The sequence below is a fragment of the Echinops telfairi genome, unplaced genomic scaffold (genome assembly GCF_000313985.2).
Source record: "Echinops telfairi isolate 266 unplaced genomic scaffold, ASM31398v2 ScPeMD7_5;HRSCAF=22, whole genome shotgun sequence".
Classification (NCBI taxonomy): Eukaryota; Metazoa; Chordata; class Mammalia; order Afrosoricida; family Tenrecidae; genus Echinops; species Echinops telfairi.
Window position 1 is genome coordinate 29217544 of NW_022103901.1, and position 24581 is coordinate 29242124.

At 62.2% G+C, this 24581-nt stretch overlaps 4 protein-coding genes across 7 annotated transcripts; 2 read left to right on the plus strand and 2 right to left on the minus strand.

Moving 5' to 3' along the window:
- The first annotated feature begins 7418 nt into the window (after nt 1-7418).
- METRN (meteorin, glial cell differentiation regulator) lies at nt 7419-9445 on the plus strand. The gene is made up of 4 exons (XM_004706118.2): nt 7419-7582; nt 7738-8138; nt 8869-8928; nt 9017-9445. Exons 1-4 carry the CDS (start codon nt 7485-7487, stop codon nt 9322-9324), a joined length of 867 nt encoding a protein of 288 aa, XP_004706175.1. The 5' UTR covers nt 7419-7484; the 3' UTR covers nt 9325-9445.
- Nucleotides 9446-11574: 2129 nt separating this feature from the next.
- On the plus strand, nt 11575-13131 carry ANTKMT (adenine nucleotide translocase lysine methyltransferase). 4 transcript variants are annotated; one of them, XM_045285654.1, is made up of 5 exons: nt 11575-11879; nt 12269-12373; nt 12453-12611; nt 12759-12809; nt 12900-13131. In XM_045285654.1, exons 1-5 carry the CDS (start codon nt 11718-11720, stop codon nt 13041-13043), a joined length of 621 nt encoding a protein of 206 aa, XP_045141589.1. In that variant the 5' UTR covers nt 11575-11717; the 3' UTR covers nt 13044-13131. The 4 variants fall into 4 exon arrangements, with proteins under 4 accessions (XP_045141589.1, XP_004705840.1, XP_045141593.1 ...); XM_004705783.2 differs by having other exon boundaries at nt 12471-12611; XM_045285658.1 differs by lacking the exon at nt 12759-12809.
- CCDC78 (coiled-coil domain containing 78) lies at nt 13122-16322 on the minus strand. The gene is made up of 13 exons (XM_045286019.1): nt 16263-16322; nt 15985-16095; nt 15833-15919; nt 15629-15755; nt 15325-15499; nt 15145-15223; nt 14927-15052; nt 14638-14825; nt 14408-14537; nt 14247-14290; nt 13603-13669; nt 13433-13533; nt 13122-13344 (listed from the first exon to the last, which is right to left on the minus strand). Exons 1-13 carry the CDS (start codon nt 16320-16322, stop codon nt 13239-13241), a joined length of 1401 nt encoding a protein of 466 aa, XP_045141954.1. The 3' UTR covers nt 13122-13238.
- A 1632-nt stretch (nt 16323-17954) lies between these two features.
- CIAO3 (cytosolic iron-sulfur assembly component 3) lies at nt 17955-24180 on the minus strand. Its single transcript, XM_004705784.2, has 11 exons — nt 24104-24180; nt 22714-22809; nt 22375-22518; nt 21560-21692; nt 21100-21234; nt 20591-20709; nt 20130-20259; nt 19732-19804; nt 19015-19152; nt 18700-18857; nt 17955-18590 (listed from the first exon to the last, which is right to left on the minus strand). Exons 1-11 carry the CDS (start codon nt 24167-24169, stop codon nt 18352-18354), a joined length of 1431 nt encoding a protein of 476 aa, XP_004705841.1. The 5' UTR covers nt 24170-24180; the 3' UTR covers nt 17955-18351.
- Nucleotides 24181-24581: the final 401 nt, after the last annotated feature.

Genomic DNA, 24581 nt, shown 5'->3' on the forward strand with positions numbered 1-24581 from the left:
CCCTCCTTCGGAACCCTCCTAGGCCTTTGGAGCCAACCACCTGCTGGGGCAGCCCCCCCACAGAGGGGGCTCGTGTGCACAAATGCCTGACCCACACCATGGTCCAGAGTGATGGAAGACCCCCAGGCGGCCACCGCTTAGAGGGGGGTCAGGGCCCCTGGGGGAGGAGTGGTACAGAGGGGCTGCAGGCAAAGGGAGCACCACACAGGAGTGGAAGGAGAGGGGCCAGGAGGGCAGGGGGGGCAGGGTGATGCTGAAGACCAGACTGCAGGCAGGCTGGTGGGGGGGTTGGGGGAGGACAGAATGTCCCATCCTGGCGTCTCTCGGAGTAGGGGCCAGGTGTGTGACTGCAGCAGATCCCCTGGGGTCCTGGCTTGAGGTTGAGGTGGTAGGGGTGGAGGGGAGGTGAAGTCAACTGCAGGGGCACAGAGAGGGGTCCTGCTGGGGTGAGCAAGATGCCCCTGTGTGGCAGGGACACAGTGACATTTTCAGAAAAGGCTTGGTGTGGGGCCTTCAGGAAGAACCAGGTGAAGCCATTCCATCGCAGGTCAGTGTGGCAGCCTCCAGCCTGTCTGTGGGCCTAGCCAGCCGGCCTCCGGTGTCTTCCGATGGGGGCTGGCCCCTGGGTGGGCAGAGGGTGGGAAGTGTACACGTCTGAGCCCTGTGCATGGGGCTGGACCTGGACATCCCCTAAGGGCACAGGCATGGATGCCAGTCTCTGCGGTGGCAATAGGGTCACTTGGCCAGCCTCTGGAAGCTGAGCAAGGGCGGGCTTTCCTTCAGCGGGCACTAAGGAGTTGTGGTCCAGTCAGTTCCAGCTCATCGCGACCAACTTGTTCTTGCCGTTGTGAGGGACCCACAGTGACCCCATCCTGTACAACAGGACAAAACCCTGTCGGCTCCGGCACCACCTCACGATGCTGTTATGTCTGAGGCCAGCGTTGTAGCCACCGTGTCCATCTCCTTGAGGGCCTGTCTCTTTTCTGCCACCCCTCTGCTTTACCAAGCATGATGTCCTTCTCCAGGGACTGTACGTGAGACTAAATCTAGGCCGCCCTTGCCTCTATTTGAAGCACAGCTACTCCAGGGCAAGCGGGACTGCTCTTTGAGATGGCAACACTAGATCTTCACAGGAGCAGCCAGGAGCCGCCTCATCTTTCTTCCTCAGCGTGACTGGCGGGTTCAAACCCATGACCGTGTGATTAGCAGTTCACCAGGGCTCCTTCCTAAGGAAACCAAACTGCTAAGGAAGTCAAGCTCACTACCACTGCCTATAGGACAGAGTAGAACTACTCCTATGTAAGTCTATAGGAGCAGATAACCTCATCTTTCTCCCGTGGAGTGGCTGGTGGGTTTGAACTGCTGACCTGGAGGTTAGCAGCCCCACTTGTAACCCACTGTGCCACCAGGACGCCTGCTGAGGGGACCCTGTCATCCAGGTCCTATCCGTTTTGCCTGTGGGGTCCACCATTCCTCCCCCCCCTCTGCCACCCTTCTGAGCGCTCCTTTGCAGGGGACTTTGGTCACCTTCCTGCCTGCTGCCCACTGCTGCCTCACCTGGTTTCCCCACAGAGCAGGTGCAGGAGAGCGTGCAACCTGGCTTGTCCACTTTCCACTGGGGCTGGCGAATCCCTGCAGTGCCAGCTGCTGCCTTCAGCCTCATCTTAGTCCAGGTCTGGGGCCCAAGCTCCAGTCACACTGGCCTTGCTCCAAGTCCTGGTCCGGATCACCTCTTCCTTGGAGTGTGCCTCTCCTGACACTCTCACCATTCCCTGGGGCACCCCCCACCTGGAAGAGCTCTAGAGTTGGGGTTCCAGCCTGGGGACCACAGGCTGCTGACACCGTTGGTACTGAGGAGGCAGTGGGAGAAGGAACCATGCTCAGGCTCAGGGTTGGGCCACCATGGTAATCAGAGTGGACACACGGCCCAGGGGTGGAGTTGCCCAGACCTGGCACCTCTCGGCCACAGACACAGACACCGGCGTGCCCAGATCTCTCTGGGGCACCTCAAAGCCATCCTTCCTCTGAATGAATTTGGGGTCCTGAAGGTCTCTGTCCAGTGTGAGGGTTAAAAGTCCCCCAGCCCCTAACCAGGTAATTATCACTGCTCTAAAGCCACTGGGGCCAGGTAGAGACCCCTGACCCCCACCTTTGGGTCAGGAAAGCCCAAAGGTTTCGGGGAAGGGCTGGGAGGGGGGGCGCGGGGGGCCCGGCAGAAAACTGAAAATGTGTTTCAGGAGCGTTAACACCCCTTGGTCTGATGGGGCGCTCACAGGCTGTGAGCCACGAGGCCTGGCTGGTCCTAGTAGCAGCAGCGTCACCCTGCTGTCCATCAACACCTGCTTCCTGCCCGCCCCTCCTGGGACACTTGGGACCTGGGTCTCCACTGCCCGAGAGTAGCGGGAACGCAGAGGACCTGGCCCACCCCCTTGTTAAAGGCGACTGAGGATGACTCAGGGCCCTGCTGTCACCAAGGCAACCTTGGTCGCCTAGTGATGGCGGTCTCCCGGCAACGCTGTCTCCTAGCGATGGGATCTTTTCCCGGCCCTGGCTGGAGGCTGCGGTTATTTTTAGCGTGCTTGCAATCAATCGCCAGCTGCATTCTCGGCTCCTGAAGAAGATGCGAGGCGTTGGGGGTTTGGGGGTGTGGGGGGTAGGTGAGTGGACCCCTCAGTAGAGAGAGAAAAAAACTCGGGACAAGGTCCTGTGGAGCCGCTTCAGTCTAGCCTGGCAGGTGATCCCAGCTAGCACTCACAGTAGACAGGCCGGTAGAGACTGTTGGTGAGGGTTCAGCCTATCCCGCGGGCTAGTCTGAGCACACGTGAGCCGTCCCTGGCTGCAGCAGGACAGGCTGGCTGACAGGCAGAAGGTGCCCGCCTCTGGACACTGCTCCCCTCTGCTGGGGAAGGTGGGGATGCAGGTGCGAGCCATCTGTCTCCATTTCCTTGGGTTTCCTGTTCTTGGCACCAGGGATCATGCCTACGCAACTCCACCACCAAAGAGCTGGGCAGGACCCCTGCAATGCATCCCAGTGTTTCTTGCAGCCCCATCATGCTCCAGGCTCTGTGTCCCCAGCCTGGGACCCTCTTCCTGCACCTTGCCCCTCCTCATCTCCTGTCCCAGGGGGTTCCTGACCTTGGTCTCAAGTGCTGTGAATTTCCCTCTCTGGGTTCCTGCAACCTTGAAGTACCCCTTGCCTGCTCAGGCCTGGCTCGGGCAGGTGCCCCTTCATGGAAACTCCCCTTTGGTTTGTTCCTCTCCAGCACCAGCAGCCCCCTAGGACTCGTGATTTGGGGAGCAGTGCAAGGCTGAGACAGGTGACATTGACTCCGGCCACCAGGGTCCCCACCCATGGTCCCCCATCAGGTAGCTCCCCCTCAGAAAGCCAGGTTGTTGAAGTGCGAAGCCATCGGGAAAAGTCGTCCTGTTCCTGGCGCCTCTGCCTCACTGAGCCCCACAGCCAAGGGCCCAGGGTTGCAGCCTCCTCCAGGGTCTGCTGGCACCAGGGCCACAGGCGGGCAGCTGCCTTCCCATCCTCTAGGCTGCAGTCTAGACTCTAGGCATCTGCAGATCCCGAGTCAGGACAAACAGAGAAAAAAACTAGGAGGGGTCAAGGATTCCATCTTGCTTGAAGCCACAATCAATACATGGACGCAGCAGTCAAGAAATCAAAAGATAAGTTGCAGTGGGTAAGCCTGCTGCATGAGACTTCTTGAAAATGTTGAAAAGCAAGGAGGTTACTTTGAGGACTAAGGCATGTGTGCCTGGCCCAAGCCTTCGTCTTTTCAGACACCTCCTCTGCTCCTGTAGGTTGGACTTTGAATAAGGAAGTTGGAAGAAGAATCAGTGCGTTTATTGAAAATATCTTGAACGACCACGAGGACAAACAGCTCCGTCTCAGAAGAAGTATGGCCAGAATGTTCTTAGAAGCTAGCACGGTGAGACTTCGCCTCACACGGTCCCGATAGGTGACCAGGAGAGACCAGTCCCTGGAGAAGGGCATCATGCCTGGTAGAGTAGAGGAGCAGTGAGCCAGGGAAGATGCTCAAGGACAAGCATTGACACCTTGGCTGCACCGATGGACTCTGATACTAGAACAGTTGTGACGATGGTTCCATTCTGTTGTGCATCAGGTGCTCCGAATCCGAATGGACTCAACGCTGCCTGACAGCAAGCAGAAGCCGCTGCCTCCATCCTTTCTCGTTGCTCTTGGCCTTCCACGCCCATCTCTGCCTCCTTCACCGCACAGCCATCTTCCCTGTGTGTTCCCGCCTCACAGGGGCACAGGTCAAGTAGGAGGCAGGCCACCCTACTGGAGACAGACTCCAGGAGGCCCAATGCCCAGAGAAGGACACAGGACAAACGGGGGCCTCGGAACTCACACCTGTGTCCCTCCCCATGTATGTCCTGAAAGGGTTGAAGACACCTTGGGGATCCCTGACCCCCACTGGGTGGCTCTTGGGGTCTGCCAGGAGTAGGGCTGGAGCTGGGGCCACACCTTTCCTTACTAGGGTCCCTGCATTGGCTTCTCCCTGTGCCCTGAAGCTCCTCTTGCTGAGGCTCCCAGGTCACCTCTTAGGGCCTTGCTCCTTGACCACCCAACTGTGCCATCCCTGACCTAGAGCATCCCATGACTCAGCTCTCTCATATGCATGCATGCCTATGTGTGTGTGTGCATGTATGCACGGGTACACACACATCTATACTGTGTGTGCACTCAGAGGCATTGTGCATGAGTGTCAGTGTGTACATCTGTGCATCCATCTCTATACTGTGTGTGCTGTCATGGGCACTGTGCATTTGTGCATGTGTGTCAGTGCATACGCATGTATATCCATGTCCATGCTGTGTGGGCACTAAGGATGCATGTATTCATGTTCAGCTGTGTGTGCACACTGTATATGTACATATATGCCCATACTGTATGTGTGCATGCATGTTCATTTGTATACACATATCTGTACATACTGTGTGTGCTCATGGGCACTGGGTTGTGCATGCATGGATGCATACGTGTATCCATTCACAGGCATCATGTATATGTGTACACGTGTATACATGCATGCATTTACATTGTGTGTGCACTAATGGGCATTATGCATGTGCATGCATGTGTGTGGAGGTGTCACACACACATGTATATACGACTCATGCTCACAGGGTGGGGGCTCAGAGCTGGGCCGGGCAGATGCCCATGAACAACAGCTACCCTTATTGTTGCTGGTGGAAATGATACCTCCGTGTGCTCCATAGAACTGCACACGGAGGGGAGGGGAGGGGAGAGAAGGGGAGGGGAAGGTACCTCTTCCCTTTGGGACCATGGCCCAGACTGCAGCACAGAGCAGCTACTCACTTGGTTTGTGAACCTGTGACTGATGCCAGATAGGTCACACTTGCAGGAATTCAGGGAGAGGGACTACTGAGGCAGAACCCCGAACAGTGATCACCCAGGAATAGGGGTATCACTGGTCCATGCTCTTGGGAGGCGTGAACTCAAGAGAGGCCGACACATAGGGACCCTCTGTGGGTTTCTGAGACTCTCTACAGGAGTAGAAAGCCTCGCCTTTCTCCCTCCGAGCAGTGGTTTTGAACCGCTGACCATGCGGATCGAAGCCCAACTTATAACCACGACACCCCCAGGGTTCTACTTGGGAGGGGTGACGGGGCCCTAATGGACTGGCCAGAGTCTGGTTGTGATGCCGCTTATGGCCACGAGAGGGCGCAAGGAGCCCAATGTCTGAACTCAGGTTTGGAATAGGCTGGACCGAGTCCAGGGATGCTGGAGCTCCTGAAGTGGCTCTTTGGGCTCAAGAAAATCTACCAGGGCCTCCCTCCCTCCAGACCCTGTTCACCCTCTAAGGTCCCAAGTCGCTGATGCCGGCCTCCACTCCTCTCTGGCTTGGGAGGCCCTGGGCGGGCGGGGAAGGGCTGCCCACCCCTGCCTCCTCCTTCCTGTGGGTCTCTGACTTCTCCCAGCCCTGAGCTTCAGGCCCAGGGCCTGGGGGATAAAGGTCAGCAGAGGACCTGGAGTGCAGGCTTGACAGGGCGGCAATGGATATATAATCCAATTGGTCTGTGCCCACCATTGAGGCTGCTGGCCTCAGGCCTTATGGGAAATGACCCATAGCCCTGGGCTCTCACTCCAGTCAGGAGCTCCAGCTTTGAGGCCAGCTCCACCCTTCGCCTGGGCCTTCACTGGCCGCTCTGGAAAGTACCCTGGTCTTGGAGAGCCCACTGAGGTTCAGCTTGTCCAGACGTTATAGGGGCTGTTTCTGCAGCCATAGGGCCTGGGTTCTGTCATCCAAAGCCATGTCATGAGTCACTGGCCGCACCATCCCTTGGACAAACGTGTGGTCGGTGTGAGCTGAAGAAGGCAGTTACAGAGGTGGGTGGAAGGTCTGAGGACTAGGGCTAGGGGGCGCCTGACCGGAGCCGTGGTATTCTCCATGGTCTATGCAGGTGAAAGATGGACACTGAATGAGGAAGACTGTAGGGCAGTGGTTCTCAACCTTCCTCATGCCGTGACCCTTTCATACAGTTCCTCATGTTATGGTGACTCCCCCAACCATAAAATTATTTTTGTTGCTACTTCATCACTGTCATTTGGCTACTGTTATGAATCTGGAGATTCCCATGAAAGGGTCGTTCAACTCCCAAAGGGGGTCGCGACCCACAGGTTGAGAACCACTGCTGTAGACGCATAAGATGCATTTGAATTGTGATGGTGAAGAATACTGAAAGTACCACGGACTTCTAAAAGGACAAACAAACCTGTCTTGGAAGAAGTGCTCCTTAGAGGCAAGGGTGGTCGGATTGGTCTCTTTGCACATGTTGTTAGGGGAGACCAGTCCCTGGGGAAGGAAGGACGTCCGTCATGTTTGTCTGGTAAAGTAGAGGGACAGCAGAAAAGAGGTACACCCTCAATGCGATGGGCTGACACCATGGCTGCAACAATGGGATCAGGCCTGGGAACAGTTGTGAGGATGGCGCAGGACGGGGCAGTGTTTGTTCTGTTGTGTGCAGTTATGGGTTGGAACGGACTCGATGCCGCTACCATCCACAGTGGTCGGTATGAGCTGGCCTGGCTGCCCTCCCCACAGTCCCCTCTCCGTGGCTCACTCAGGTTGGGCTAGTGCTTGGACCTAGCTCTCGGAGGGTGACCAGGTGACAGTCCAGCTTCCCCAGGCAGGTGCAGCCTAAGTGGGAGCGGACAAGTGGGGTGTGCCTGGCGGCGCCCCCCACCCGGGCTGCCGGCCCCGCCCCCGAGCGCCGCTCCGATTGGCGGAAAGTTCCGGGGCTGCGCTGGGATTGGTGCCCGCCCTGGCAGGCGCTGGGTCCTGGCCCTAGCGGCCGGCGAGGGGCCGCGGGCGGTGGGGCTGCCCCCGGGCCGGCGGGCGGCCGGCGCCCCGCATGCTCCGCGGCCGCCCGTCCCAGTCCCTCTGGCCAGCTCCAGAGACCCCAGCCTCCGGGGCTTTCCGCGCGCCATGCCGCCCCCAGTGCTGCTGGGCGCGGTCTTCTGTGTCCTCCTGGCCGGGTTCGCGCGCTCCGGCTACTCTGGGGACCGCTGCAGTTGGAGAGGCAGGTAGGACCGCGAGGAAGCCTGCGCTCCCAGCACCAAAGCCCTGCCCTCCCCGGGCGTCCGGCGACGGCGGGGCTCGTTTCCTTGGCGGAAGGCGGGGTGGGCGGCTGGGCGGGGACGCTGGGCGCCCAGTTCAGCCGGGCTGGTCCTGTTTCCAGCGGCCTGAGTCAGGAGCCCGGCAGCGTGGGGCAGTTGCGCTTGGACTGTGCAGAGGGGAGCGTGGAGTGGCTGTACCCAGCCGGGGCGCTGCGTCTGACCCTGGGCCGCCCTGACGCTGGCCTGCAGCCCGGTGTCGCCTGTCTGCGGGCTGCGCGACACTTTGCCGGAGCCCAGGTCTTCGCGGAGCGGGCGGGCGGCGCCCTGGAGCTGCTGCTGGCCGAAGGTCCAGACCCGGCCGGCGGCCGCTGTGTGCGCTGGGGTCCGGGCGAGCACCGCGCCCTCTTCCTACAAGCCGCGCTGCAGCGAGACATCAGCCGCCGGGTGGCTGCCTTCCGCTTCGAGCTGCGAGAGGGTCCACGGTCCGAGTTGCTGCCCCAGGCACATGGCCTCGGGGTGGATGGTGAGCGACCCTCCGAGTGGTGGTGGGGGACGTGGGACCCCTGCCCAGATAGATATACCGAGGTCTGCAAGGCGGTGATTGTCAAAGGCCACACAGCTGCCCAGGAAGTCCAGAGGGGGACCTGGGTGGCCCTCCTGTTGACCCTCAGATAAGAGGCTGTTGGCAGAAGTGATGGTGGTGGTGCGGGGGAGGGGAAGAAGGTTAGGTTTCCAGGCATGGCAACCTCATGCCCCTGATCCCTTTGGGTTGGGGCTGGGTGGGGGAGGGGTGTTAGAGTGAGAATCCAAACTCCGGCTAAAGCTGCCCAGGGCTGGCGGCCCAGCCATGACCTCCCTCTCCTCCCCCTGCCAAGACCAACAAAAAAAGTCCCGTGTTGCCATGGTAACGCCTCCCGCCTCCACACTGGGCTAGCTCTTCAATCTTCTGGGGCTTGCAGCCTGACCTCATAGGGGACAGGGGTCTTCATCCTGTGTCTTGACCCCTTGGTGGCCCTATCATCCCCGTGACTCTGAGCCTGGTTGGTCTGAGGTCAGGGAACTTCTAGGCACTAAGTATAAATTGTGGGGCAGGGGTGCCCTCCAACCATGCGAGGATCAGCCCTAAGTTCAGGTCTGCACCACTGAGTGCACCCCAGGAGTCAGGGTGGGTGCACGTGTGTCTGGGGCTCCCTCTCACACCTGGGGTCTCCACAAAGGCCAGGGTTAAGCTTATAGCCTATAATTTTCCCCAGGCCGGTGCAGACCCTGCAATGACACCGAGCTTCTCCTGGCTGCCTGCACCAGTGACTTTGGTGAGTGTCCAGCTGTTGGGGGGTGGGGAGTGCTCTGGGGCCCACCTTCCCCCCCACATTCCCACCACTGGCCACGTGTCTCCCATAGTGATCCAAGGGACCATCCAGGGGATCAGCCACGACCCCGAGCTGCAAGAGTCTGTCATCCAGGTGGTGGCTGCCCGTGTGCTTCGTCACATGCTGCCCATGCCCGGGGCGGGGGGCACCGCGCAGGTCTCCATTCGCACCCCACTGCACTGTGGTGTGCGCCCTGGCCCGGGCACCTTCCTCTTCATGGGCTGGAGCCGGTTCGGTGAGGCCTGGCTGGGTTGTGCCCCCAGAGACCAGGAGTTCCACCGTGCCTACGAGGTTGCGCGCACTGCCCACCTGCTCCCCTGCGAGGTGGTGCTGGACTGAAGGAGGCTGGGAGTGACTGCCCCTGAGGTCTCTCTCCAGGGATGGGGCTGGTGGTGGGTGAGGGGTCCTCCAGAGTGGCTCTGGACAGTAGTGATGATCAATAAGAACGTGCATTAAGTCAGTGATGCCCACGGCTTCTGTGTATTGTACTCTGCTCTGCCACGTGCCTGGCTCCCACTTAGTGGGGGAGGCTGAGGCTGCCTCCTGGGGTCCCTTAGAGACAGGTGGACACAGCTTCCCAGCTCGAGCCTAGACAGTGCGGGAGAGGGCCTGCTACTGGCCACCCACCCCCCTGCTGCAGTCATCCTCGGTCAGCCCACTCTCGGAAAGAATGGGCCCCTCTGTCCTGCTCTGTCCGGAGGCCCCTGGGACGTGCCAGGCATCCTGACTGGGGGAGTGAGTGTGGAGTCTCCCACAGGGTCTGCCCGGCCGCTTACCGTAAGTGGCCAGTGTTTCCCGCCACTAGCCCATTGTGCCCCGCACTCCCCTCCCCCGCATCCAGCACCGAGGTTGGCGGGATGAAGGATCCCGCTCACAAAAGGGCATGCTGACTCCCTCACCCCAGCCCACCTCCGCGGAAGCTGGGCCCCTCCTCCGTTCACTGAGACCCTCCATGGGCGGGGCATCCGAGAGCTGCTGTTTGGGGGGAGGGGCTGTCTTGCCCTGGGACCACCCTTTAGTGCTGGAAGCCGGATTCCTAAGGACCCCCTGCCTTGTCTAGTCTTTCTGCTTCCCCTAATCTCCCCAAATGTTCAATTCCGCCCCCACTCCCCCCGCCCACCTCCGTTCCTGGGAGCTGGACCAGGCTTTCACTTTAAATGCCACCAACACTCAGAGGGGCCGTCCCTCATCCCTCTTCGCTAGAAGCAGACTGGGACCCCACTGCACACTGCCTCCCCCTCCTCTGTTCGCCTGCCAGCAAATGCAGTGCTGCTCTGGGATAGGACCTGCTGGCCTCTCCCACCTGCCTGGGCACAGTCGGAGCCTCCCTAGTGCCCGCCACCCCCCCTACACAATCCCAGGATGGGGAGGGCTTGCGGGGCTGGAGCCACAGGCCCTCTGGGCACTGGGGGGTGAATCTATGTACCCACACTTGAATGGGGTGATGTAGCAACTCCTGCAGTGCAGGGTGGGCACACCCCATCCAGCTTTTCGGTGTTCTCAGGAGCTAAGGGACCTGTGGCAGAGACAGCTGCCCCCCAGGAAGGGCTGGGGGACACTCTGTTTGAAAGGGGGGCCGCGTTCTCAGGCCTGCCCAGGCAACATGGGGGTTTGGCCTGATCTGGGTGGGTTCTGTGCATCGACTTGCGCTCCCCTCCCCCCACCCCCGCAGCTTTTCCGAGCATCATCCAGGAATGCCAGTCTTGTTTGACATTTCTAGGGAAGGGACGGGTCCCTCCAGTTGCTGGGCCTCGGCCTCCCACCCCCAGGCTGGGCGAGCAGCCAGAGGTCCGGGCCCCTCACATCCGGCTCCCACCCCCACTCACTCAATGGAGCCAGCATCTGTCATCCTGGGCTGCTAACACTCCTAGTCCTCCCCACCACCCTGCCTTCCCCCACTGATTTCCCGCCCACTTAGCTAATTGCCTCCAGCTGTGGGAGGGACCGGAAGGGTGTCCTTTGCAGGCTGCTCTGGGGCTTGGCTGGCTTTCAGGAAGTCCTGGGTCAGCGGAGGCTCCCTCCCACCTTTACGCCAGCCTGGATTCTTTTCGCCAACTCCCCCCATCCCTTTCAGGCCTTCGATTCGCAGGCTCGTTTACGTTTCCCGTTCAGCCCTCTAAAATTGTTGGAGGTCCCCAGCGCCCAGAATTCCAAAGGCCAACTCATAGTGCCTATATAGGCCTTCCGAGGCTGTCAATCTTCCGGGGGCTGACAGTCCCGTCGATCTCTTTGGAGCAGCTGGTGGGTGTGAACCACCGATCTTCGGATCGGCAGGCAAGCGCTTTAAACATTGCGCCACCGCCAGGGCTCACAGAGCGACGGCAGGCACTAAATACCCGTCCATGGGGCGAACCAATGCACGACTGGACCATCGCCGTGTTCGCAATAGGGCACAGCCCGGCCAGGCCCTACTAAAGTCACGCGCCCTCGGGCTCTCCATCAGCCCGAAGCGCGGGGCGACGCCGTCGGGATCCGGAACTCGCGGGAGGGGCTCTGGGCTCCGGCGGGGCGGAGCGCGTACGGACCAGCTAAGCCTACTGACTCGGCTACTTCCGGCATCCCCTGTCCCCGCCCCTCACTTCCGGCGCCCGCGACTCGGTCCCGGGTAACGCGGGAGAGCGGCGCGGTACGGGCCTGGGGACAAGGGGAGGGTGCCGGGCCCCCGGGCCATGGCGTGAGGGGCTAGACTCCGGGCCAGAGCGAGCCCACCCCGGGCCGCGTTTCCTGCAGCAATGGAGCCGGACGACCCGGCCGAAGCGCTGTCGGAGTTGCGCGAGCGGAGATTGGGCGCGCTGGAGCTGCTGCAGGCTGCGGCGGGCTCCGGCCTAGCCGCCTACGCCGTGTGGGCGCTGCTGTTACAGCCCGGCTTCCGGCGCGTGCCGCTCCGGCTGCAGGTGTGGGCGCAGGCGGGGGAAACTGAGCGCCTGGCTCCCGGGCCGGGGCGTGCAAGGGAGTGGCAGGGTCCAGAGTCGGGGTGGGGTTAGCGCAGCCTCAGGGTGGAGCTTGCCAGTGAGCTGCTCAACCTAAGGGCGGGGCTAAGATAGCTTCGGGGCGGGGCCTGGACCTAAGCTGTAGCGCTGCGGCAGCTTTGGGGCGGGGCCTACAAGTGAGCGGCTGGTGCCGTAGGTAGGGCGGGGTTTGCAGGTAAACAGCTGGGCCCAAGGGCAGAGCAGCAGCGAGACTGGACCTAGCAAGGAGCACGTGAGGTGACGGCCTGTAGGGCAGGAAGCCCAAGTATCAGAAAGGATGAGCGTGGCCTGCCCCAGTCCTCCCCTTCCCCCAGGTTCCGTACGTGGGTGCGAGCGTGCGCCAGGTGGAGAACGTGCTGTCGCTGCTGCGAGGCCGTCCTGGAAAGATGGTGGACCTGGGCTCTGGCGACGGCAGGATCGTAAGGGCTGGGGGTGCAGGCTGGGGGCGGAGAGCGCATGAGAACAGCTGCCCTTCCCTGCCCTCGTCCTGGACCCAAGTCCACCTCCTGCTCACAGGTGTTGGCGGCGCACAGGTGTGGCCTCCGCCCAGCCCTGGGCTACGAGCTGAACCCTTGGCTGGTGGGGCTGGCGCGGCTCTATGCGTGGAGGGCAGGCTGCGCCAGCCACGTGCGTTACCTTCGTGAGGATCTCTGGAAGGTACCCTCTGGGCTCTGCGCTCCTCAGCCCACACCTGGCCCCTGCCCTGAGTGCTCTGGGGGTTGTGCTGCGTGAGCCCCAGTGACCCAATGCCCTTGTCCCCTGGCTGGGGCCCCTGCCCTGCTGGGGTGACACCTGTTCCTGTAGGTGGACCTGAGAGACTGCCACAACGTGTCTGTGTTTCTGGCACCCAGCGTGGTAGGTCTGGGGGCAGTGCCAGTGGGCAGAGCCGGGCAGGGGCTGGGTGTTCCCCGCCCATGAGCCCATGATGTCCATTGCCTCCCACAGCTCCCGATGCTGGAGACCAAGCTGCAGGCCGAACTGCCCTCAGGGGCCCGTGTGGTGTCTGGACGCTTCCCCCTCCCCACCTGGGAACCTGCAGTTGTTCTCGGAGAGGGTGTGGACCGAGTCTGGGCCTACGATGTCCACTAGTGGGCTTGCCAGGGACACTGGCCCCATTCTCAGGGTCCCTGCCTCTCAAGTCAGCTTAGGAGCACAATAAAGACTCAGTCCTGCCTCACTTTTGTTTAGTAGGGGGTTTGGGGGCCGTCACTGCAGGTAGGAGAGGGCTCTGCTACTGGATGAGGTGTGCGGGGGAGGGGGGAGAGAGGCTCCGTCTCCCCCGGACTAGCGGCTGCGGGTCCTCGGGCGTGGGGGCTGGGCTGCTGGGATGACGTCTGCTGTGGGGCGCTGTTCCCCCAGCTTCCTCAGCCTCAGGATCTCCTGCTTGTACCTGATGAGAGGGGTCCGGCTGAAGTGCCCTGCTGGCTGGGGAAAGCAGCGGCGTCCATTTCCCCCGTACCCCACGGCCCTGAGGTCACCTGCCCAGATGCTGGTCCACATACTGGCGCAGCTCTGAGAGCTGAGCCTCGGCCGCTGTGGCTCGCCCCAGCAACTGTGCCCGCTCCCGTTCCAGTTCAGCCTGGGGTGCAGAAGGGTGGTCAGCCCGGGGCACTGGAGAGCCACCCAGCCCCTCCCCACCCACACCCACCTGGGCCCCTCGGGAGAAGTCCTGGAGTTTCTGTCGGATCTGGGCCCAGGATGCAGCGTCCAGGATCCTTTGGGGGGAGAGGCATCAGGCCCAGGCACTGCCCACCTGCTGGGGTCTGGCACTCTGGCACGCTAAGTCTGGTGCCCTCTGGGAGCATGCTGGGAAGAGTCAACTGGCTGGCTGGTTACCCGGAGCTGGCTAGTCTGTCGGACTTAGACCCCAGGACTGCTGCACGTCCGCAGAGGGTGGGAGGCAAGCGGACTCTGGAAACTGATGGCCACTTCTCCAGTGGAGCAGCTGGCCGCAGACCTCCAACCTTTCATTAGCAGCCTTTGCTTAACCCACTGTGCTACCAGGGTGCTTTACGGGCTGGTTAGGGAAGGCCAGTGACAGCAGGAGTGTCCACCGTGCCCCCTGCCCTCTAGGTGCCCATTTCCCAAAACCCTGAGAGGAGGGTCTGGGGAGAGTGAAGCGGGGCCAGAGGCTGGGGACCAGGTCAGCAGCCTGCTCTAGTCTGTCCTGGGCAGCTCCTGCTGGGTGCCCCTAAGCCACCCCTGCCTCCAGCCATAGGCCCCCAGGTTTTAGCTGAGAGGCCACTTTCCAGAGGAGGCCAGTGCCCCTCCCAACACCCTCAGGGTACTCACTGTGACTCAGATGTGCCCTCCAGAGAAGTTACTCCAGGGCCCCTCTGGAAACAAGAGCAGGGTCCTATGCTGTAGAAGGAGAGCCTGCCCAGGCTGCCCTGGAGGCTGAGGAGGGCGGGGCAATGCTGGGACTGCACTGTGCATCTGGGAGGGTGTGTCACCTGGGCTTGGAGGGTCCCACGTTGTGTCTCCTTCCCTGAGGTGCCCTGCAGGTGGCTGAGCTCTGTTGTCAGGTGCCTAGGAGCCAGCTCGAGGTCCCCAGTGGCCAGATCAAGGACGGCCTGCGGGAGCCTGGGGGCCAGAGGGGACCCATCAACATTGGGGCAGGGCCTAAAGCACACCTCAGGCCACAAGAGGCCTGTGGGAACCCCTCACTGACTGGGAGGCCCACCTGTGGGCGGCCAGCAGCGCTTCATGCCGACTCCTCAGGTCGGCCAGCTGCTTGCGGTAGGTGCGGGCAGCCCGGGCCAGCTGCTGTTCTCGGCTGCGGTGTGCTGCCCGGATGCCCTCCAGGGTGGCTTCCAGGAATGTCTGCAGGGACATGACTGCCGGTGCCTGGCCTGCAGCGTCTGTGTAGTTCTGGGGGAGATGCAGCTGGGCTGGTGCTGGGGCCACCGGGTACCTGCCGGTGCGGGCCAGGCCAGCTCCCTGGGACCAGAGGCCGCCTGGCCGGTGCTTACCGCCACATCCCGGGCGCAGCGCTGCAGCTGAACTGCGTGTTCCTCGTTCAGCCTCTTGAGCTGCATCTGCAGCTGGCTGTTGTCGGCCTCGGCCTGGCGGAGCTGGCGCTGGCAGGCAGACAGCGCCTGGGGACAGAAGTGGCCCTGAACCCTAGTCCAGCAGGGTGAGCAGCCCTCCTAGGACCTGAGCTGGCCGGATCTCCTGGCAAGTGACTCACCTCAGCTTGCAGAGCCACTCGCTCTCCAGCTGCCCTGGCCTCCTCTCGGGCTCCCTGTAGCTGCCGGCCCAGGGCTGCCCTGCAGATAGGGTGAGGCCAGGGGGTGCCATCAGGGGCCCATTGTTCCTTTGGAATATCCCCTCCCTGTCCCCCCCACCTGGGGGGGGTGCGGTCACTTACACAAGTGTCTGCAGCGCCTGCCGCTGGGCCTCCTGCTGCTCCAGTGCCCTCTCTGCTGTGGCCAGTCGTTGTGGGTGCACGGATGCTGGAGCTGGCCCCCAAACAGCCTGCCCAACCCACTGTCCCCCTCCAGGACCATGGGGCATGCTCACGGGGTCAGCTGGCTCCTGTGACCCTGATTCCAGAGGCACGAGGCCCCCAGGCTGCCTCTACACAGGTGGTGGGAGGAGGATGGGTAAGCAGGTTGGCCGCTCTGGCCTCCCCACACCCTGTGAGGCTCCCCACCCATCTGTCCAGGTGCTACTTGCCCCTGTGGCGTGCTGGGGCCTGCGGTCTCGGGGGTGGCTCTGTGCCTGTGCCTGGCGCTGCCCCCGACTGGCCTGTTCCTCACACAGCTCCAGCTCCAGCACCCTGCTCTCCAGCCGCAGGACCTGCAGGGTGTCCCAGTGAGCCTGTGGCCACCTGAGCCCTTCTCTAGCCAAGGGCAGCCCACCTGGCAGGTGCCCACCTCGCTCTGCAGGTGGAAGACCTCGGCCTCCTGCTGTTCCCGCAGGCGGTGGGTGCTGAGTTGCAGGCCGACCAGCTCCTTGGCGATCTGAGGGGTCAGCGGGTAAGGAGTCCCATAGGACAAGCTCCCCCCAGCCCCGCATCTGTTCCCACCTGCAGCTGCTGCCCTTCATTCAGTTCCAGGTCTGATGGTCCTTCTGGCTCTAGGCTGGGGGCCCAGGCTGGGTGGTCAGCTGACCACCTGTCCTCAGACAGGGGCAGGGCCTGTAGAAGCAGCCCCATTTATTCTTCCGATAGGTCCAGACCAGACTGGAGCCCCAGCCCTTCTGACTCGGGCAGCTTCCCCCTGGCCAAGAGCACACAGGAGTGGGACCTATCTCCCCACTCCTCCCCTGAGGCCCAGCTCGGGCAGGATCGTCTTGTGAACTCACATTCTTAGTGGACCGAGGTGGGGGTCCTGGCCTGGGGCCCGTGGCTGCCCCTTTCTCCATGGCTGAGGGACTGGGTTGCGCCTGGCTGGCTGTTGCTAGGGTGCAGGGACTCATGTTACACATGGTGGTGTCCTGGGAAACGTAGGCCCTGTCCCAGAGGGCTGAGCTGTGGCGGGGGAGGATAATTGTCCCATTTGTGTTGACCCTTTCTAGGCCTCAGTTTCCCCATATGTGCAGAGCAGAATGGCACCAACTCTTGGTACACGGGTGTTCAGCCATGTACAGGGCAGGATGTGCCTCCTAAGTGCTGAAGGGAGCAGAGTGGACAGCCCTCCCTCCCAAACACACACCAAACTGGAGAAAAGGGCAGTGTCCCACTGGGGACGGAGTGGCAGGGCGAGGGGACGACTGGTTCAGGGCAGGTGACAAGAGGGCTGTCTGGAGGAGGGGACCAGTAACCAGTCCCAGATGCGGAGCGGGCAGGACAGGCCTTCCCTAGGTGGGCCCAGGTATGACCGAGTGAGAGCTGGGCTGTCCTGACTCCCATCCCACTGCCCACACTGGAGCTGGGCCACGGGGGGCTGCCAGGTAAGTGGGTCCTTGGCCTGGCTGGGGGGGTCAGTTCTGTGGCCTGGCTGAGGGGGTCAGCTCTGTGGCCTAGCTGGGGGGTCATCTCCATGTCCTGGCTGGGGAGATAAGCTCCGTGGTCTGGCTAGGGGGTTCAGCTCTGTGGCTGGGCTAGTGTGTGTGTGTGTGTGTGTGTGTGTGTGTGTGAGCTATAGGCATGCTGACTACAGTGCTTGGGGGTGGGGCCCAGAGTCTGGGTGCTGTGACTGAAATGGGTGCCCTGGGGGCAGCCCAAGGAGCTGCCAACCACACAATGGCTCTAGTTGTCACTAGACCTGTCTTTACCTTTGGTGCCAGGCTGTGAGTGGGGTTGTACCCTGAGTCCTGCCGACAGTGTTGGGACCGTGGTGCTGCCCTGGGTCAGCTGAGTGCTGGGGATGGGGCGTCCCCCCACTAGTTGTACCCCGGTGCCCTCCTCACGGGAAGATCCGGCTCAGATGTTCAAGGGGATGACAATGAAGAAGGCAACCCACTCCCGGAGGCGCTGGGCAGGGAGGGCTGTGGGCATCCTGATAGTGGTGGGCCTGAGGTCAGGAAAGGCCATACCCTCCCCCTCCCCCTGCACCAACAGGGGCTCCTGGGCCCTGCTCAATGGCCAGCAAGACTGCGTGTCTCGGGGGACAGGGTTGGAGGGGTGTGCTCTCCGGGCTAGCTGTGCGGTGGTTCCTGAACCGGAATAAAGACGAGGCTCTGGAGGGAAGGGGGCTAGAAAGGGGGAACCGATCACAAGGAGCTACATAGAACCTCCTCCCTAGGGGATGGGCAACAGAAAAGTGGGTGAAGGGAGACACCGGGCAGTGTAAGATAAGATAAAATAATAATTTGTAAATTATTAAGACTTCATGAGGGAGGGGGGAATGGGGAGGGGAAAAAGGAAAATGAGCTGATTCCAGGAACCCAAGCGGAAAGCGAATTTTGAGGATGAGGGCAACGAATGTATACGTGTGCTTTACACAATTGACGTGTGTATGGATTGTGATAAGAGTTGTATGAGCCCCTAATAAAATGATTAAAAAAGAAAAGATCAGGCACATTCCTGGGACACAAGACACCGCTGAGAGAAGCTGTAGGACACACAGGCCCTTTATTGGCACGATAAGAAGAGACTCCCCCGTGGGGACAGGTCCAGCCCAAGCCTGCACCCTGCTGTACGAGTCTGGGCCCGTGGCTGGCAGGGCTGGCTGCCTTTGCCTGCTCAGCAGACCCCCATTGATTGGCACAGGACCATGGCTTCTGTCACAGGAGCGACTTCCTCCCGCTCCAAGGAGGAGCAAGGGGCCTAGTCACAGGCCCGGGTCCTCACTGAGGGCATTTTTGGAGCCTTGCAGCGGGCGTGGGGTCAGCCGTCATCTGTGTTTCCACGAGACCTGAAGCCCTGTCTGGGCCGAGTCCCTGTGGCCATGAGGGTATTGTGGACCGTGTGGCCTGCAGCCCTGTGGACAGAGGCCCTGCTGACCAGGCCCTACCACTTGATGCTGAAGCCAGAGCTGGCTTTCTCCACAGCGTGGTACTGCGTGTGCAGCAGGCGGGCCGCCTTGTCCGAGCTCTCACCTTGCAGCCAGTGCTCATACAGCTCCCGGACCCCTGGTGCGTCCTCGGGCGCCTGTGTCCTGACCTCCCCGTACAGCCGCTCCACCTGCTGCAGCAGCTCCTTGTCCTGGGTGTCGGGGGCCCTCAGCTGCCCCCCGCCATTCAGGCAGCCTGCGGGAGGAAGGGCGAAATCAGGTGGCACATGCTGTGGCCCCTCCCACTCCTCAAATCCAGCCCTGGGCCTGGGCTACCTGTGGGCCAGGCCTGGGCCTCCGCGTACCTGAGGGGCAGGCCATGACCTCCACGTAGTGGTACGGGCAGCGGCCGCGCTTGAGCTTCTGCACCAGGTTCTGGATGTTTCTGAAGCCGTAGGCGGCAGCGAAGTGCAGCAGGACCTGGCCATCGCGCTCCAGCGTCACCTCCCGGAAGTCCTTGTTCCTGTGGGCACGGCTGCCCGGTGAGCGGCCTGCTCTCTGCCATCCACCACCACCTGCCAGCCTTGTCCTTCATGGCAGGGTAGGGACAGGACAGCCCCACGGTGGGGGACTGAGGGTTGGGGCACCCCCACCTGCCCTGGGCCTCGTTCAGCACTGACCTCAGGGGTTTGTAAGTGACCTCAGCCACGTGGATCCCAAAAAGCTCCCGGGCTGCATGCCGGAACACGTGCTCCAGGTAGCCCCCTGATCCCCCACCCCGATGGCTGGTGGGCTCCTCCACAGGTGGGCAGCTGGGCCTGGCAGAGCGAGAGGTCACGTGGCTGCAGAGCCCAGCCTTGCCTGCACAGGAACTCTGCGAGCCAGGTGGCCCCCGGACATGTCAGCCACCTGCACTGGGGCTGGCTGGGGCAAGGCTGGGCTGATGAGGGGGCAACCAGGCTGGAGGTGAGGCTGGAGAAGGGGGCTCCTACTAGGATTTCAATCCCTGCTTGAGCTGTGAGGGGAGCCTCCATGGCCAAGGTCACTGACCCCAGGTCCTGCGAGTGGGTCTGGACGGAGCTGGCTTTGCCCCCTGGATGGATGTTGAGGAGCCCGGTCTCTGGACAACTGTCCTCTCAATCCAGTCCCAGACAGGGTGAGCAGGGAGGCGGCTGTGGCCATGCACATTGGGGTGGGAGTCCACAGTGGGGCTGGGGGTGGCTGGCAGCAGACAGGCCCAGTGAGTAGGGCCCGGGGACAGGGCCTGTCCTCCCTTGGGGGACCTCAGGAAAGACCACCACAGGGATACTGTGCCAATGAGGGGTAGAGTTGTGGGTGGGGCCCCATAGCATATCCTGGAGCCATAATAGCACCTAGGCGTCCCCCCACCAACTCACAGCGCATCCAGGGGGGCCGGCTCCAAGTCCGGGAGTGAGACCCCCTCCTCCTCCAGCAGCTTGGTTACCTCGCCTGTGAGAAACCAACCAGTGGCCTGTGAGTCTCAGCACTTATGCGCGGATGGGGATTCTTGTGCTAGCCCAGAGCCCAGTGGGGCAGCTGGGAGGTTCTTGGCTGCTGACAGGTCAGCCGTTTGGGTTCCCCAGTGGCTGAAGGAGGGGGGCGGGACGACCTGCTCTGTGAGGGGTCAACTCCACGGCCCCGATAATAGGCACTGACCTGCAGGTGGAGTTCTGGACTTGATGCCTAGTGCCCTCGGGCAGGCAGTGCGTCCAGAGACACCCGCAGGGGACTGCCCTGCATCCCCGGGCTCAGCTGATGGCAGCATGGTGCACACCTGTGGTGATGACGCAGTCCACGTCCCGCGTCTGGAGCTCCTGGTTGACAAAGTCCGGTCGGGACGCCTCCAGCTTCTTGTCGTAGCAGGGCATCACCGTCACGTGGTACACCTGGTCGGGCCGCAGGTGCTGTGCAGGGACACAGCAGAGTCCAGTGCGGCTCAGGCCACCCACCCCGGCTGTCCTGCATTCATGGGTGGCACTGAGGGACCCGGCCCCCCACCCTGCTCCCTGCAGGCTGAGACCCTGGGAGCAGTAGCTCTGATGAGGGGCTGCCTCAGGGCACCGGGTGGCCAGACTTGGGAGACCTCGCCCACCCCCAACCAATCAGTGGACCCCGGGCCTCAGGCAAAAGAGGTGTCAAGGAACTCAGTGGGGCAGAACATTCTGGAAGGCACACTGCCACGGAACTGTGCCATCGTGACATGTGCCCTGCAGCAACTCACATCGGCTCACTCACCTGGTGCTGGGCCAGGAAGTCCTTGACCAGGGCACCCATGACCTGCTGCGGGGAGCGGGCCGTGCTGAGATGGGGGAGGACGAGGTTGCCGTGCGTCTTCTCAGCATAACAGATCCAGCCTAGGCCACAGGGAGCAGAGGGTGCTAGGTGAGGGGGCGGCGTGGCTGGGAGTACAGTACGGGCTAGGGTGGCATGCAGCCGGGTGGAGGGTCTGAACTGCCGAAAAGGACTTTAAAATGACTCAGGCTGACACCAGCGAGGTGTCTCCCTGAGGGGTCAGCAAGCTGACCTGTCCCTAGTAGGGTCCTCCGCCTCCTGCCACGGACCCTCAGTGTCACCCTAACTCCCACCACTCCTGACTCAGCAACTAGGAGGTGGGTGGGACACCCAAGCCATGACACACTGCGAGCTTACACAGTGCAAACCTTCCCCAGGGTGGGGGCGAGGCACAGGGCCCTAAAAACTCAAAAGGCAGCTCTGGGACTGTGAAGGCAGGTGTTTGGGCGCACCTGGGCAGGTGGCGGCCAGCACAGGCAGGGCCTGTCTGGTGTCGGGCTGGCTACGGTAGCGGCGCACAAACTCCCGCTGGCTCTCCAGGAGGCTGAAGTTCCGTGAGAAGGCAGTGTCGAACACACGGTGCACCCCTGTCAACAGGTGGAGGCCTGAGCCACATGGCCAGGGCCCCTCAGCCAGCGGGCGGGCTGAGGCTGTGCTGGGGACAGTGGGTGTCCCATCTGGGGTCAGAGGTTTGCTTGTGTGTGGGGGGGTGTGTGGACAGGGGGCACACAGGGGAGCCCAGCTATCAGTACATGTGGGGCACTTGCTTCATGCCTCCCGCAGCCCTGTTGCTCAGTTTGCTCCACGGTGAGGTCACACCGGCACGTGGTGTTCCCAAAGCACACAGTTCAGGAGGAAGCGAGGAGGGGGGGCGGGATCACCCCCCTGCAGCAGGAAGCGGGGCGCACCCACCTATCTTTTTAAAGAAAGCAGTTAACTTCCTGGCAGTGTCTGTCGGCTTCAGCTGAAATCTCGCAGCCAGGGAAGCCACTGACTGTGGGGACACGGAGGCTACCACGAGCTTCTGTTGGCCGGGCGCGGCTGCCTGGGGAGCGAGGGGACAGATGGAGGTGAAGTCGGCAGGAGGGGAGGAGGCTCTCCTGGCTGCACCTCCCCAGAACCATCAGGCCCAGCAGGTGTGAGACTGACCGTTATTGTGGGGTACAACACAACTAAGGAGATATTGGCTCCCACTGTCACAGGTGCAACCAAGTGGCCTCAATGACACCAGTGTGGGATGTGTCATCCCCACCGGTTTCCCAATGCCTCCCTTCCCCCGTCATGAACTCTATACTGAAGGGGCAGTGTCCGCTCCAGCCCCCTCGTGCTCCGGGGTCCCTGAGTGGCTGCGGTTCTGGTCACTGATGTATGGGGGACAGCCAACACGAGGGGCAGATGGAATCAGGGAAGGATGGTCCTTCCCAGGAGCGTCCTGGTATGTCCCTGAGCTTGATGTGGCCCACACAGGGACCTCGCTTCTTGTTCCATCATGTGGAGGGACCGCAGGCTCAGCGAATGGCTCACCCGCAGCAGAGGGATGTGCCAACTGGACAGCTGGGCAGGGGCCCGGCCCTAGCCATCATGGGCTTGGGCCCCACACCCCAGAGTCGGGGCCTGTCCCTGCAGTGCTGGAGGGGGGCCGGCAGGTGATTGGCTAAGGGACGCCCCCGACCTGCCAAGCGGATGACAGGATGCTTGTCACTGTCCGCGGCCCACTCACAGCTCACCCCGTTCTCGCGAAGAACCTTCCGGAGCTCTCCGTGGCTCTGCTGGCTGATAAGCACGCTCTCCGCGGAGGTGACACAGCCACTGCACGCCAGGCAGTCGTTGAGTGAGATCTTGGCTTTCTCCAGCTTGCGTGTCCCGCCGTCCTGCAGAGCCCAGGGGTGCCCAGCATAGGACAAGGGGCCTGACCCTAAGGGGCTGGTTGAGCTCAGTGGGAGAATACCCCCAAGCCTCAGAGTAAACCCGCCGGTTGCTCAGCCTGGGCTCCAGCACTCCCATGGGAGACCCCCGGTAGTGCCCAGCACGCCCCACCGCCATACCCCTCCCCTTGCCCGCTGTACATGGCTAACTTGGAAGTAGGATCCGTCGTCCTCGATGTGGATCTTGGCCACGCCACTCCCCGGCCGCCGGTCCACCTTCACAGGCTTGATGCAGTCCTGGATCAGGAGACAAGCCCAGGCTGGCCTGATTGGATGGGGGCTCTGCGAAGGGGGCTCCCAGAGGCTGCTGCCCACCAGAACAACAGGTGCTGGGACCCGGACCCCTCATCCCGTTCTCACACTCAACCCAACGGCCCTGCATCTCAACCCCCAAATGTATGTCAACTGAGACCACTGGGTACCAGGGCCTGGCCTGGTCAGCTGTCAGTCTCTCCCTCTTTCCTATCCCCACCCAACACTGACCTACGGCCCTGGAGTCAATTCTGAATTGTAGTGACCCGGTAGGAGAGAGTAGAACTGCCCCATCGGGGTTCCAAGCCTGTCATCGTTACAGCGAGGGGTGTACTGTGCCACTGGGGCTGAGGAGTTGGGCTGCTAATCAATCCCAAGGTCAGTGGTTCAAACCCTGCAATCGCTCCTCGGGAGACCGAGGAGGCTGCCTGATTTGACAGCCTTGGGCGTCCTCCACAGGGAAGCTGTGAGCTGGATTTGACACCACAGGGGCAGAGGGCTGGGTTTGGGTCTCGACAGAAGCACTACCACCTCGTTTCCACTTGGGGCAACCGATGGAGTGGAACTGCGCCCCTCTGCCTAGCAGCCAGGTCCTGAACACGTGGCTCCACTGGGGTTCCATGCCAGCCCCCTTTCCACCCAGTACCAGAGGCCACTGACGGTCCCCGGGCAGCACTTTTCCCTCCCTGCCCTGTCCTCTCACTAGAGAGCCTCCCTGGCTCATGCCCTCCAGAGGATGACCGTCCACTATGCCTGGAGGGAGGGTTTGTCCGTGCTGACGCTGCCCGAGTGCCGTGCACAGCAGCCGGCAGCAGGTGCCGCCAGAGCCTGCGGGTCCCTCTGGCGGACTGCCCTTTTAACGCCCACCACCTGTCCAGCACTGCTTCCAGGTGAAAGGCTGGGCATGGGCTCTGGCAGGGACCTCCCCCTGGCTGTGGGGGATCTCTACCTGCCTGTGCCTACTGAGGCACAAGTGGGGGCCCCAGCGACCCTGGAGGGGGGAGGGGCTAGGGTCCCCAGAGTTCTTGGAAGGTGGACCGGAGTCCTTGGAACCCCTTGGGAGGGCAGGCCCAAGTTCTTGAAGTTCCTGAGGGGGGTGGGCTGGAGTCCATGGGGCTTGGGTCGGGGTCCCTAGGTCGGACTCCAGCTCTCAGGGGAGGAAACCGGAGGGAGGGCGCAGGAGGGAGCCCCGGGGAGGCCGACGAGATGGCCTCTCCGACCCCAGCAGCGCGCGCACGGCCCCAGACCCCAGGCACCCGCCTTCTGCGCGCAGGCCCACCTGCGACGGCCCTATGAAATCATCCAGATCCGTCAGCTGGAGCGCCCCGCTGAAGGGCGACGCCATCGCGGCCACGCTACCGCCACGCACAGGTGTCGCCAAGCGCCGCAAAAGATCCAGCCTGTGTTCCGCCACGCTGCCGGAAAGCGTCCCCTCACGGCGCATGCGTATTTCGCTCTGCGGCCTGGAGGGACGTGCGCCCTCTGCTGGCTGGCCCCGAGCATGCATAGAGGCTCCCGATCCCGTGTTTGGAACCCTCGGGGTCAAAGGTCCCAATTTCGACTTTCCCGCCTCCTCTGGGGCAGGACAGGGGCCACGCAGACGAGGGTTGCCGGGTGCCAGCGCCTGTCAATCTCTCAGCACGTTCTCTCCTTTAGTATTCACCTGTTGCCCAGGTATGCCCCCCCCTCCAGTTGGCCTCCTGGAGGAGCTTGTACAGGCAGCAGGCCTGCGTTTCCTCTCTGACGCCGCACCCAGA